General features: G+C 36.7%; 2 protein-coding genes across 5 annotated transcripts in view; one reads left to right on the top strand and one right to left on the bottom strand.

The window, feature by feature from the left end:
* Window positions 1-517: 517 nt before the first annotated feature.
* Window positions 518-7,531, bottom strand: LOC110828045 (5-taurinomethyluridine-[tRNA] synthase subunit MTO1, mitochondrial). Its single transcript, XM_022060338.2, has 12 exons — window positions 7,072-7,531; window positions 6,118-6,236; window positions 5,497-5,704; window positions 4,849-5,025; window positions 4,147-4,259; window positions 3,399-3,544; window positions 2,956-3,277; window positions 2,567-2,738; window positions 2,127-2,289; window positions 1,368-1,589; window positions 1,216-1,276; window positions 518-739 (listed from the first exon to the last, which is right to left on the bottom strand). The coding sequence occupies exons 1-12, from the start codon at window positions 7,277-7,279 to the stop codon at window positions 641-643; spliced, it is 2,010 nt and encodes a 669-aa protein (XP_021916030.1). The 5' UTR covers window positions 7,280-7,531; the 3' UTR covers window positions 518-640.
* Window positions 7,532-7,832: 301 nt separating this feature from the next.
* Window positions 7,833-15,488, top strand: part of LOC110828048 (protein-tyrosine sulfotransferase) — a 62,636-nt gene continuing 54,980 nt past the window's right edge. For all 4 annotated transcript variants that reach the window (XM_022060344.2, XM_087349072.1, XM_022060346.2 and 1 more), the window contains exon 1: window positions 7,833-8,000. The gene's annotated coding sequence lies outside the window, so the exon portion shown is untranslated. The remainder of the gene's footprint in view (window positions 8,001-15,488) is intronic.

Here is a 15,488-nt window from a genome sequence, read left to right as displayed (position 1 = left end):
CTGAGTATTGAATGGATGTTTAATAACAGTTCATAGTTTGATTATGACACCATTATTAGAATAAATTACAACTAGAGTGCTCGGCTCGGAGTCTGGCAATTCTCGGTCAGTCACAGTTAGAAATTCTGATGGACTGCCTGTTGCTTTCAAATTTTAAAAGATTTCTGAATCAAGACGCTGCTATACAAAACAAAAAGTTAACCCTTATAGTGCATAGAGTTTATCTTATTTGAGTTGTCTGTCTGTCTATAACAAGACTGCTAGATGCCTGACTGGATTTTCACGATGTATGAACAATTCTTGGTTATTTAACAAAGCTATTTCAACTGCACACATTCTATACTGCTGGGTAGGCAGATAAATGTAAACGATGAACTGGGAAGGCTGTGGAAGGATTTAAATATAATTTGCTTTGATGAATTGAAGAAAGCCACAAAAGACAGGAACCTAATGCCTAATGAATAAGAAGCAGGAGTTATAATCACTCAACTATGATGTTTGGTTTCATTATATATGATAACAGTACTTATCATTGTTTATTAACCAAATTCATTTTTTTGTCTTTGAACATCATGGCTTATTATTTTATATTAACATGTAGTGTTGCCATTTGCATAAATTAGTTCAAGTGCAAAACTGACTACACCGCTGTTTCTCGAACTTGCTGGTACTTGACATGCCGCAGCAGTCTCAGCAGAGTCGAGGGTGTCACACCTGGAATACGACTTGCAGCTGCTATCTGAAAAAAAAAGTATAAAAGCACATGAGTGATGCTGTGTTTTATTCTCTGTACTGTTAGTGGTTTGAGGATAGTGATTTTCTGGGGAACTTCAAGGACTACTGCAAATATTACTGTATTTCTTAAGCAGAAGCATACATACGGCATATTCTGCTACTTCTAGGGACTTAAAATTTAAAGTAGACTCCAAACCATAAAGGATATCCAGTATTCATCACATCAACAGAGTATTCACTTTGTTACGGGCGAGAGCCTAGGTTCTTGCTTGTGGTTTTCCGGGTTGTGAAATATTAGTCTTCATTTGTACAGTATTTTATTACAAGAAATTAATAAACAATTACATAATGTATTTTGCATAAAATGTGTACTAAAATGTAGAGTATTTTGAATAATTTTAAGAAATTTCTGTAAAATTTCCATTCATATCACTTACTATAAACATAATAGTATCTGGATGAAGTGTAAGTACAACTTACTGTTTGTGGACGAACAGCTGCGAGTTTCTCTTGTTCTTCAAAAGACAAACACAAGGATTTCCTAAACAGTGAAAAAGGGCATTAATCATGAATATGTACATACATAAGTATCAGAGCCATCGGATTAGTAAGGTAACACAAGCACATCTTACACTGTGTAGTCGATGTGGCTCGGTATTCTGAGAGCCTCGTCTCGCTTCACTTCTGTCATCTCTTCCTGCTGCTCAACTAATGCTGCCTCATACAGTGCCTCAACTTTCAAGCGATGGTTCAGATTTCTGTCATCTGCCAGCTCAGTGAATACATCAGGAAGTGCCTCAGTCAGTTTTTCCACCGTAATTTCATCGTGGTTGATTGTCAGCATTTCAAATGCACTAACAAACAAATTGTAAGTAACACTTAAATAGTGTTCAACATCCTTTAGAATAATACTTGGGGGCTGAGGTAGCAATATCTTAGATGAGGCAAAACTAACATATTTTTCAACCAAATTCAGAAGACAGATTTGAAGATAAATTGATAAAAATATGTCAACATCATCAAGTTTATTTATGAATCAAGTAATAAACACTAGCTATGTATTCCTTCCTCCTGAAAGCTAGATCCAATTATCAGAACCTTTCTATAACGTAAACTAAATAGTCGGCAAACATGCTTTTAATATATCTGGAAATAGCTTGGAAAGTTTAAGCACATGGTAGCATCACTCATGCAGTGGGGGTCCATCCTGCCCATTAGATAAACTTACCAGCTGGGATATACTAATTTTTACATGGATACCACTAGTGAACCTCATCCATTCTGAATAAGGTTAGGAGGTCCTGAGAAAACATATGCTCCTATTCTTACATAAGTTACAGTGTTTCCTTATAAGAGAGACAGCAAAATCATTGTAAGTAACTGTGACATACCTTTTTAATAGTGTCGCTTTTGACGTAGGCATGCGCAGCAACTCTCTCCAGTGTGTCGCAGGTTTAACAATAGATTTCAGGAGTTGAATTCCATCTGCAATATTCCTTTCCATTTTGCACATCTTATGGTATCTCTCTGAAGATACACAGCCTATTTCAAAACCTGGAAAATGTATAATGTTTAATGTCATTGCATTGCCGCTTGATTAAGATTCTTTGTTGAAGACGCAAAGTTAATTGGTGTTCTTTTCATGTATGTGTGCAATAATTTTGAGCAAATCATAACAGATTTTAATCAGTATGTTCGCATTTATATTCCCTTTTTTCACCACATCAAGCAGCTAATTCCAATTAGCTTTAGTCTTTGAATAGTTTAAAAAAAATAGTATCATTACTGAATCCATAGCTTTACAGATTATTAGGTCAACATACTTACGTACCTTTACCAGTGAGTCGAAGATCTGCATTATCGGGTCTCAGAAAAAGCCTAAATTCTGCTCTACTTGTAAACATTCTGTATGGTTCATTTGTTCCTTGCGTGGTCAGATCATCGATAAGAACGCCTATGTAGCCTTCTGTTCGTCCAATATGAAATTCTGGTTTGCCTTGTACCTGACGAGAGTGACATTAATTAAATATTTAACTTGTCAATATAAAGATCTGAAACACGGCTCAGTGGTCATGACTTCTGGTACATGTTTCGGAGGTCACGGCTCAAATGTTGGTCTAAAGACCGATTATACTGACTGACGTTTTCTGCGGTTACAGATAAAATAAACAAGATGAAGCGTCATCTTAGAAATTACTTCTGATGCTTAACACCTGTTACCTTTGCAGCAGCATTAATTCCAGCTACAATCCCTTGAGCTGCTGCCTCTTCATATCCTGTAGTGCCATTGATTTGCCCTGCAAAGAACAGGCAGCCGATTCGCTGTGTCTCCAACGTGGGATTCAGTTCCCGTGGATCCACGTAATCATATTCCACTCCATAACCTGGCCTAAGAACTGTAGTGTTCTCTAAACCTTTAATCTGTCTGATCATTTCAACTTGTAATTCCTCTGGAAGAGTACATGACAGGCCATTGGGATAAACTACATCACTTGTAAAGCCTTCTGGTTCTAACCAGATCTGATGATCCTTATCTCCAAACCTGAGTAGAAACAAAATGTACCATCTGTATAGAGTAATGTCATGGAAATATACATTATGGGTAGAATTCAGAACTGTAACATGGAGAGAGCCGATATATTTATAATCCTGTCTGCACATACCTCAGTGCTTTAGACTCAATGGATGGGCAGTACCTGGGACCTGTAATCCCTTCTGTAACATGTCTGTTCAGATGAAGATTATCTAAGATGAGTTTCCGAACAGATGAATTTGAAAATGTGAGGTGACACTTCAGCTGATCTTCTGCCTAAAAACAGCGAAAAACATTTTAAGACACCAATTATGTTTTAAAAGCATCATATCCCATATTCCACAAAACAAAATGAAATATCACATGTTAAGACCTATCCCAACCAGAATTACAGCGCCAGTTAAAGGCCTCTACATCAGGCATGTCGCATTCAGACTTACAGCTAGCATCACAACTTGAGAATGGCTGAATGGATTTTCATGGAATTTGATACTGGGGAATTTTATTAAAATTTGCTGACAAATTTCAATTTTGGTTAAATTTGAAAAAACACAATCGGCACATTACACGAAAACTTATGTGTTTCTGAGCATGAAAGTGACAAGTTCATCGGATATCCCATAAATGAAACCGAGTGGAAATGACTGGGCCAAGACCATGGCATTGCTCCTATGTTCATTATTTTGTATTATTAGCCCCTGAACTTGACAATTATAAACCCAATTTCATATTATTAGGAATTAACTAACACATATCAGCTTCACTGCCTAAGTTCAACATAGCTGCTATTAAAGTATGCTATCCATTTATAATTAATATTCACTGCATGTGAAAAAATCACAAATTTAGTAAATAAATTAAAAGGATATAACTTTTACCTTAATCCAGACTTCATCATTCATGAATGAAAATGGAATGGGTGGATCATCACCTTCTTGGACGACACAGACACTGTAGTCAATGTTGCGACCATCTAGCCGAGGTGGTGTACCTAGAAAATACAAGTGACACATTCTTTGGGAGATGGGGAAGCTGTGGAAGTGGTACATGTGTTGCATCTCCGTCAGCTATACTAATGAAAACTAAGAAGTTATATAAGAGGAACAAATTATTGAATAACACTTGCGGGTTGTTTCACTTCTTGTTATATTTATAAAAAGAGGTCAAGAAATGTTGACTCAGTTCACCAGACAGAAAAAATGCTATTCATCCAAAATGTTCCCTACAGGAGAGAAACCAAGCCTAGCCACAAAGTTTTTTGTGCTCTGTAGCAGGCTCCTTACTATCATGTAACACACAAGACGAACAGAATACTGTCTCTTATATGTTACAGACTTAATATTCAATATATATGTGGAGAAATAAAATAAGAGAAAATTCATGAAATAAACATTTTTTTCACTGAGTCTTGATGTTTCAGTCAACAAGGAAGAGCAGGATCAATAGGTTTGTTGAACCCTATTTGTAACTGTTATTCCACTGTCAAAGTTTAAGTTGAGAGCCTTAAGAAATGTTGTGCTACAAAATGCATATACCTTCTCTCTCTCTCTTCAGCTCTCAAAGTCTGCTTTGTTATGTACCTGTCTTGAGTCGTCCCATTCGGAAGTTCAAGCTTTCTAACGTGTTAGCTAATCCAATGGCTGGGGCATCCCCTATCCGTCCAGCAGGTCGAACATCTAAACCAATATTTATTTGACCCTTCAGAAATGTCCCTGTAGTAAGTATGACAGTTTTACCACCAACTTTGGTACCATCACCTGAAAAATCATTTCACAGAAAACATGGCGGTATGAAAACGAATAACACATTTCAGTTTTAAAAATGTTACAAATGTATGCATAAAATGGATATATAGTAGCAGGGAGGCTAGTATAATGAAACATAGGTATTGCTCAAAATTTTAAATGTTACAGATAAACCCTTAGAAATAATTATCTTGGGGTGGGGAAACTATTATGTTAAATTTGTTGAACATAACCTCAAAGATGGTTGTGTTCTGGAGTATTGTGCCGTGTAGACTGGTAAAAGTCAGAACTCTTGATGATGAAGGAAGTAAGCAAGCACCTCTAAAATGTTGGGTCAGTTTCTGCCAGACAGCATGGCACAACACCCCAGAATAGGTATTTCAAAATATGCATCAGAAAATTAAGAACACCTTTCACTCATTTTTATAGCTTTACACAAATGATGTGTTATACAAGCATATTAAGCTGTGGAAGGTTCCTTACTTAACACAACCCCACTGCACTGCCTGATAGTCTGGTCACTCTGAACACACATTGCCTCCTCCACAATCAGATCCTCTACAGATGCAACCATCACTTCCAAGTTTTGAGTATTTCTGAATAACTCCTGCTGTACATGTTGCTTATACAAAAGTCTGTCAATCTGTGCACGTGGTCCCCAAACAGCTGGTCCTTTTCTCTTGTTTAGAACCTAAAGGATAACAACAAAACTAAATAATTGTTTCATCATTAAAAAGTTTGTATTTACAATACTTTTGATATACTAAATCTGTTTCTTTATCTTTGAACCCTTATGGTAAGTAAAGATTGCTGGGAGATAACATCAGTCTTCACATGTTTTTCTCAGTCCTTCTGCATCTTATCTTATCTTCATCTTACTTGATGCTATATAACCTATTATCTGAAGTTTATAATCATGGAAGTTTGATTTTGACAGTTAAATTAGCACTAGAAAGGTTTTTATCCAAGTACCATTCATCATTAATGTGGGTGTGTCACAGGTATGACCAGCTGGCACATGGCACAAACTTTGTCCTTCATACGTGATGCAGCACTCATCTCGGCTCTCAGTACTGCAGTTCTATCCTATCCACTATATCTCACCTTATACTGAATTCCTGATAAGTCACACATTCGGCCACATATTCCATCAAGTGCATCCACTTCTCTCATGAGCTGGCCTTTTCCTATACCACCAAATGAAGGATTACATGACATTTCACCTATAACAATCATGACAGAGCAATTATAGGTACACGTAATTGGGAACATGTAGCAGGTGTTCATGTGAGATGTAACAATTGGACATTCCTATCAAGAGACAGCATAATCAATGTATATGACATGTAAATAATTAATATTTTCATTACATTTGGGTCCTCACTTTGGTCTTTGGTTGTGTTAGGTTAGGTTATTTAATTTTAATCTATTTTAGACAATAATAATATGATTAAAGAACTCACATTCTCAAATTTTTAAGGATAGGATATAATATTAAATAATACAACTCAATCAACAAAGTCAGTGGTGTGGATGGTTTGCATTTGTATGTTTTAGCTTCTTGCACTTACTTTCTTTCTTTCTCCTTACCTCTGTCAATATCCAGTTTCTTAGCATCACCAATAATACATATGTGTTTTAAATAATTTTAGGTTATGGTGCAATAATTCTGATAGTATGGCACATTTACTTTTATGTACATTTTTGCTTGTCAAATACAACTGTTTTCAATTCAATACTTTTGAATGGTGGGCCATTCTGAAACTTTGGATTACTTCTGTTCATCTTGGAGAAAGTCTGCACTCTCCAAACTGATTACATTTATCCAGTTTGGTAGCATTATAGTTTTAGGTAGTCATGTGGATGGAGCACTGAGGAAGAAAGGGCTGCTAAGAGGTTAAGAAGGTGAGACAATAGGATGGTCCAGATTTTACAGTTTTCTGCTTATAATTGTTCAACAAATCATTCACACAGGAAACAAAATATGGCCCTTTCCAGAATAAGAGTCCATCATTTCATTGAAATTCAAAATGGGGCTACTTAACGGTGCAGACTCACCTACTGTTTCTTTCTTGTGAGTTATGAGCAGAGTATGACAACCCATTCGGGCTGCAGCACTACAGGCTTCTGTTCCTGCATGACCGCCACCAACAACAATCACATCAAATTTGTGTTCAGGTTTAGAGTTCAGATGTAAGAAATCTCGCCTGATGGGGACGCGTGGAAATGACTTCCAACAGTTCCAAGATATTGCAGCAAGTGACATTCTTAAAGTTGCAAAGTTGTTTTCTTGCTTTATTCCAAGCACTTTTATAAACTGGAAATTATACTATTTAGGAATTCACTTGAATGTTCATATGAATAAGAGTTTTATTGAATATACATTTATTCAAACTTATTTATGTAAAATTCAGTTTTCAGTAAATTCAGAAATATATAATTGACATTTCATACATCACACAAGAAGAAAAGTCAGAGAAGGTAGTAAACACACTTCTACTCCATTTATGTACTTTTGTCTGTTGCCATGACTACTAAACTAGCCATCAGGAGCACCAATTCATCGCTTGCAACGAATGTTCAAGTTGCGTTATAATTTAGTGATGGATGTATGTGGTTTGGTTGGATTCACTGATAGAGAGATATATAAGTCAAATATACATTTATTTTAAAAGTATTACAGAACATCATTTATCTAGTAAGTCAACACATATGTATGGAGTATTTTAAATTATTTATCTATTAATATAAATGAACTGTCTTTGATAGCCGTTACAGCTTATATACCAAGGTCACAAGTACTCTTAGTGATTTCCGTGGAACAACGCGTAAAGAGTTCAGTTGGATGGTAGTGTTGTTTTGGTATGGGAGTGGGAACGCTTGATTGATCATCAACGTTATTGAAACACGTTTATAGAACATTCGTACATCAACAGAGGTCACCTGCAGGCGGAATCAAAGCGTATGGAGCTGTTTTCATTTTAAAGGTAAACGTATAACATTAATATTGTGTTCATTCCGCTTGTATGTAATGTGGTCCTCTATTGCATGTCACATCGAGGCTAATTATATTGTCACAGGAACATCTTCCCTAATTGCACATGCAGCATTTCATTAAGAAAGCGATATTTCAATGTCACTGATGTCTTATGTTGAAATGGCATTGACCGAGAAATACTACTAAATTGTCACGCTTATCGGATTTCAGTAGTTACCCTCATGTAGGGTGGTTTTATGTGTGTGGGTAGTATTTGTCATAATCATTTTGCAGCATAAGTCAGTGGCGTATGAGTTACTTAGCTTACATGTATAATTTATGCCATTAATGAATTTACATTAGTACCGGCTAATTTGTGATCACTGCTATGCAAGCTTTTTGATATGTGTAAACATATGGACCCAGTTAGCATATATTTACTTGTTCTTTACTCTCTTATTGTGAATATAAATAGAGTTGGGTATGTCAGTTACACAGAATGGTAAGGGTATCAAAACTTTGATGTGAATAATTTCTGTAGAACCTCTTCATAGTCCTCAGAGATAATCGGTCTGATCTTCACAAGTCCTTGATAATATTATGCTGAAGATGTGAAACAACGATAATGTAATTATTTCATATTTTGTAATAATGTAAGCAACTTTTCATCCATTTGTCTCAAATTGTTGGTTGGCCTCAGCTGAATTCTGTTTGTAGTATTTGGTTGGTCTATATCCAAAGCAGAAAGTTGTGGCTCGTTAAATTTAAACACAGAATGTGACATTCAAGATTAGTAACACGTTTTAGCATGACAAAAACAACTCTGGATTCCAAACAAATATTTTGTTTTCCCCAGAATTTTTGATGTTCTCTTTCCACAAAAAATGTCAGTTTTGAAACATAAATAGACGCTTCAAAATAAATTGCTCTGAGCAGTTCTGACTTTGTGTCTTACAATTTTTTTTATTGACAAGGATTTTTTTAGCCCAACAAAGTAACCCAACTGTGATCATGAGTGCTGTTGCATGCTAATTGGTATCGTTAGTACCCATTGTTTAAAAATTGGACATATGGATTTTGTTTGATGTATTTGCCATGAAAGTAGCAACAAAAGCATGGTAATATGCATTTTTTACACTTTATATAAACTGAAACTTGTACCAGACTGCATGGTACTACAACCCAGAAGACAGCCATCTTCATGTAACCTTATCTTTGGCATTACATATTTATGGAGGAAAATGGTAAGCTCTTTAAAAGAAAAAAGCTGCGTTAGTGGTTTGTGCAAGCAATTTTTTGAAAAATAGGATTTATTAATTAAGAAGATCTGTAATATGGAATAACAAGAATTATAATTGAAATGTTAATTTGTTCTTAGGGAGATAGAAAGAGAGAGATAGATGTCACATTTTCTCATAAATAATAAAGAATTAACTGTCCTCTATTTATGAGCCGGGATAGCTCAGTCAGTATAGTGACTAGCTACGAGCTGGACAACTGGGGTTACGGTTTTATGTTAACAATTACTAATATAGCAGTGATGCAAACCTTGGGATGCATTTCATATTGCCTTGTATTACTCTCTCTCTCTCTCTCTCTCTCTCTCTCTCTCTCTCTCTCTCTCAAATTCCTAAGATTCCATGTATGACAGAAGAACATGATAGGAATGAAGTAATTTTATTTTGCCTTTAATGCTCATATATTATGAGCAAGACCACCATTTTGCTGAAAGGAGAACAAATTACTGAATTCAATCCTGCGTGCGTTGTATCTGGTTCTGTCCTGCGGGGATGCGAGGAAACTCGGTTTATTTTGACAATCGTAAGAAACACGTAAATACACCTAGTGAGACGTAGGCGGAGTTATCGAATCTTAACGTATACATCTCAGGTTTATACTCTGGAAGAATGTTTTGAAAACATGTCAGTGTAGTCGGTCCGGAACTTAAAACATGAAGGTTCCTTATTTCGGTTTCATATGAATGTACGAGTAGTGCAGTGTGGAGGGTGCGTGACTCAAAACAATAGCGGTCGTACTAATTATGGGAAGGTTTATGTGGGTTAAAGCACAAGGCAGGTATAATGACGGAGGTTATTAACTTGCCTTACTGCGTCAGATTATTTGCCCCGGAATATATTAACGTAACGGCTGGGGTACATTATGTTTGTCTTGCGTTTGGCTGAGGAACATAGCCAATTCAGTAGGGACAATACAATATTTCTGTTTTAAAGTTTGCTAACCAGTTTCGTTTAAAATTATAAGTAATCTAGAGGGGGTGAACGCACAGAGAATCCATAAATCACTGTAAGGGGGTGGGATACTGCAGAAAGTTGCGAGTTCCAGATCGGGCAGTTTTTCCGTATCCTCACCCCTTCCGAAAGCAGTGATTTGTGAATCTGGGGTATTCAGTACCTCCGCCGTGGTTTGGGGCCCACATTAAATCTCTACGTTACTGTCTTCTTATCGTCGTTAGAGGTAAATTGGGGTGCTCCAATAAAAAAAGAAGTGGATTCATACAGTTACCTTCGCCAGGCTGGCAGGATAGCGAAATTTCAGGGTCTGCCAGCGTTATCTTTTATGTTTCGGAGGTGCTTTCTTCCTCCATCATCATGGTGATCGCCCTGATGGAGGCAGTCAGAGCACCTCTGAAAAGCTGGTAATTTTTACGAGACTACACGACGCAACATCGCAGAAGATAACGCAGTCACATTCAGAATGGTCAAAGATAATTTTCCAGGCTAAAATTTAGTCATCAGAATCAACTTGATGTTGGTCTTACTGCAGCTGTTTAGGAAGGCAGTATTTTAACATTCGTTCGGAATCAATATCCCATGATTTGCTGTACCAGAAATAGTCCCCTAATACGTCTACTGTATTTTTATACACCTGCTCGTCATAAGATGACACTAGTGTTGAAGTAGTCATCGAAAAATAGACAATAGTGAATGGAATGTAATCTCATGTCAGGCAGAATGTGCGACGTGACGTATGAGAAGGTATAAACTATAAAATTTCGCAAGTCAGAAAACCAATGTTATGTGGGACTGTTGAAATGGTTTCCGAAGATGAGGGTATAAAGGAACGAGCATCTGATATGTGAAGTATTGACAGTTCTTGCTTTGTGGAAGTGAAGCGGATTGAAAGGGCCAGATGAAACCTGTTGAAATGGCATTTGTAATAAGTGCTGTGAAGACGTGGGGGCCTATATTTTTTTATGGCTGAAGAATCAGTACGTTACACGCTACCTACACGTATTTACTGTAATAGACTACGTGGACAGAATTGGTCCCGAAATACAATTTAACGTTTATACAGAATTTCAGAAGATAAATTGTAAGAATTGTCTTCTGGGAGGAGGATATGGTAAATGACGGACTGAAGCTGGAAGTTTCTTGAAAGTCAGGGGAAGAAGAATATATTTTATTTCTACAACATAATGGAAAACTTGTCATAAATCTCCGATGAAACAAGGTAACTAATGTTGGATAAAAGTAAAGCTGTCCGTGTCGTAGGATGATGGCGTATAGGGCCTAAGATGCTCCGTGTATTATTGCGATATTGGATTTTGTTACCCTTGAGGAAAGAGCTTCTTCCTGTATCCACTTGATATGAGGCTGTCGGGAAGCCGAGGGTCATTTTCTGAACGCGACGATGAAGCAAGAGGTCCTTACACCCTTGCCGGAAATTGAACGCCAGACTTCCTATCAGTAGCTAAATCCTTTTAGTGAGACAACATGGCTCGTCCGTGAAAGAGTGATTGAAAGTCAAAATTTGGTTTGAATTAAACTGAACTGCTCTCTGAATCACGTGGGGGGGGATAAAAAATTTCATCAGCATTTGCTCGAGATCCTTATCTGGGAAGTACAAAGTATGAAAGGCCATCGCTGGTAACATAACATGACCTTTGATCGTATCTGTAGCCAGTTACAGAACTGATGCTGATCACAGCAGATCGTCAGGCTGTGGTGCTTTATAGATCGGTGCCGTGCCGTGTTTCAAAAACTGCTGATCCCAAGAAAGTTTCCTGTTTGATTTAAAGCGATGTTGCGGATTTACGGTCAAGATAGCTGTTCCATAATGTAATCTTACTACAGCCGCTGGGAAGAAATTGGAGAGAGACTTTCTGATAGGTCCGCCATATAAGCTGACCTAAAAGAAATTGCGTGAGACGGGAAGTAGATACGAGCTGGGCTTGTCGCATTACATTCTCCCTTACTGAGTTTATTTATGATGTAACTGATATTTCGTTACATTTGCTGTATGATACAGGATATAAGAAATTACATAATTTCAATCTGAGATTGTCCTGTGACGGATGTCTGTACTTCGTCTTATTCCTGCATTTTCGTAATCTAGTTTCAATACTCTGAAGCCCATTTAGAGATTCTAAAGTTAAATTGATCTTTTAATCCAATAGGTTAGTCTTTGTATATCTTTTCGCTCTAGAGTAATGTGTGTGTGTGGCTTTTTAGGAATCCTTTCTCTTCAGTTTTGACTACTGTCGGTTTGTCTGGCATCAAGACAGATATTCTTAAACGAGAAATACATCAAAATTGTAGTTCGGTATTGCTGAGGAAAACAGCAAAATATCGACGTTTATTTCATCATGTGAAACAATTAGCTCCCGTTCAAATCAGCTGAATGTATAATAGATACCCAGTAACTAGTTGGCTTTATTTTAATTATAACAATTATTTATTTTAATACGTCTGATCACAATATTTAAAATTTCTTATAATTAAGATAATAAAATATCATTCATGTTCCATATCGATTGATCGATTTACATTTCGGAACATTTACACAACATGTTTCGGTTTTTATAAAACCATCATCAGTTGTAAAATATATCTAAGAACTTAAAACTCAATTATGATTTCTGTAGTTTTTTGGTGATGTTTCATTACGTTTGTTTTTCCATTTTTGGGCGAAGGTGTTGTTTTTCTTAAATGTTATTAGATGTACATATCGGCCAAAGATGTAGGAGTGAGTGTCCCCGATATGTCCAGAAGTACTAGTGTCTTCGAATAGGTCAACACCTTCGCCCAAAAATGGAAAAACAAACGTAATGAAACATCACCAAAAAACTACAGAAATCATAATTGAGTTTTAAGTTCTTAGAAATATTTTACACCTGATGGTGGTTTTATAAAAACCGAAACATGTTGTGTAAATGTTCCGAAATGTAAATCGATCAATCGATATGGAGCATGAATGATATTTTATTATCTTAATTATAAGAAATTTTAAATATTGTGATCAGACGGATTAAAATAAATAATTGTTATAATATTCACAATATGACGCAATTAAACTATCCTATTTTATTTTAATTGTCGACTTACAGGTAACTGTTTCTTCCCACTTCACTCTTATTCATTGCTTATATCATAAAAGAATCATATTTGACGCTGTAAAATGTCACCAGTTGATACACGATCATAGCTGTGCGGAAAATCTACCTATTTTCATAACTCAGACACCATTTCTGATGCAATTGTGGACACACTACTGTATATGATAGTCATGTTTAAGACACCATTTGCATTTTAGTGTCCATCTTGTGCTGTTCAAACGTCTCGACGTGGTGAGATGTCCGCCATAAAATTAAACCAAGTGCACGCTTCGTACCAGCGACTTCAGATAACGTTTTATTGTCTCTCGTTTATAGTTTTATATGCATTGTAAGCTGCCTTGCTGTTGAATCTAAATTAAATTATAACTTCGGTTACCATGATCATAGTAGCTTCACACACCATTAGCTCTCCACTGCTGCTTCTGTTACAGTACATTAAAACAGATTTGTGATATAGACTAAAGATCGAACATGGCGGCCGAGTGGTTAGGACCCCCATTGCGTATTCGGGAGGTGCATAGTTCGTATCTCAGCCTGAACATCGGCTCTCATGATACAGATTTCTTGTAGTTTTCCCTAGTACATAAGGCAAATTCATGGATAGTATCTACGTTGAATTAGGTCACTGCTGCTTTGTTCCTCGTATTTAAATTGATTATTCGTTAGTTCTGCTATAATGAAAGGCTATATAGGCTGCTTCGGATTCAGCCTTATCTAAATAATGTTTAAAAATTCAGTCTGTACCACAAAGAAAACAACGCGAGATCGATTGGTTAATGTTTGAGGGAAATAACTGCTGTTTATTCTGAGAATCATACGAAACACATAAATACACGTTTTGGTCAAAATCCAGAGTTAATGATTGTTAAATCAGGTGGCACTTTCATTTACCAGTGGGGTTTAAGTGGTCAAAATGGGGGTGAATACAGTACCTGCTTACTAAATCAGCCAATAAACTGGATACATGGACTTTAATTAGAATCGTTTCTCACGTAATGTAAATGCCATCTTTATGGCGGTCGTGTGTTCGATGGTGTGATGCTCATAAGAACCTCTGTAACATTTCTGATGTCACATAGAATCGATTGAAAAGTGTAATAAAAGTATATTATCGAATGCTTGTTTAAAGACGCTGTTTAATGAAACAGCTTTCGGAATGAACGAGGTGGTCAGTAGGTCTCTGCGGAGTTTTAGCCAATTCGTTTCCTCTTCAAAAGGTGTCTCGCATACAAATGGCGAGTGTTTCCATGAATGCCAACGACCCGTCGTTGGAAGTTGTTCGAACAGAAGTTCTTGACGGACTCGTGTCCAGCAAATATAAGCTTGACACCAACTTGCCAACTCGAGAAGTACACAAATCATCTCTGCGTGTATTTGCGTTTCTCTGCTGTAGTGTAGCAAATGTATTGTCATTTGTAAATTATTCCTGACATTGACTTAACCATCTTCTGCCACTGTCGAGTTCACATAAGGCCACAAAATGTTTTGTCATCCTACACGAATGGGTGGCCTAAACATTCCAATGACCTTTTCCCTCTTTATACTTATATAAAGTTATCAAATTTTTCAAGAACGCTTTAACAGAATGAGTTACTATCCGCCTTTTTAAGAAGGATTCTGACAGGTGTAATTTCTTAAAGTACTATAAAATGTTTAATAACTGACTGTTTTGCTCTGTTGACTGTACCTTAAAGCAATTTAATACTTGAATAGCTCCTTCTGGATTGTTACGTCTTCTGATTACCGACGTTTCGGAGGAACTTGTTACCACCTTCTTCAACACCGAAGATGGAGGCAGCATGTTCCTGCTATACTTTGTATGCACGCCAGAAGACTACGAACCATCAGTTCCTTCGCGTTAGTACTTAACACTCCAAATACAGCGTGCAAGAAATCGAAATCAAATGGATTTTGCGAGGGCTTCCTTCCACTATCACAGCGAGGTCTTTACAGAGTGTATTAGAAAGCAGTAGTTCTAATCTGTAGTACACTGGTTGACCTTCGTAGTTCATATGAATGGTCAGTAATAGCCTAATGACATTTAAGTTCTGAATTACCATCATAAAAGTCTTAGTTATGTTCCTGATCACATAAACAACGTGATCCTAATAGACCGTTCGGAACGTTTTATTACTGGACCTT

Source organism: Zootermopsis nevadensis, unplaced genomic scaffold (assembly GCF_977971745.1).
Source record: "Zootermopsis nevadensis isolate Lab colony 2312 unplaced genomic scaffold, Znev_1.0 Znev_ptg000015l, whole genome shotgun sequence".
Lineage (NCBI taxonomy): Eukaryota > Metazoa > Arthropoda > Insecta > Blattodea > Termopsidae > Zootermopsis > Zootermopsis nevadensis.
This window is presented reverse-complemented; position numbering and strand designations above follow the sequence as displayed.

What these genes read in the sequence shown, in the direction of transcription:
- LOC110828045 (XM_022060338.2), bottom strand. Translation starts at nt 7,279, where the DNA reads ATGTCACTTGCTGCAATATCTTGGAACTGTTGGAAGTCATTTCCACGC. An exon ending in TCACAAGAAAGAAACAGTAG is followed by an intron (nt 6,237 to 7,071) that starts GTGAGTCTGCAC and finishes TGATTGTTATAG; the next exon opens with GTGAAATGTCATGTAATCCT. An exon ending in GTGCAGTGGGGTTGTGTTAA is followed by an intron (nt 5,026 to 5,496) that starts GTAAGGAACCTT and finishes ATGATTTTTCAG; the next exon opens with GTGATGGTACCAAAGTTGGT.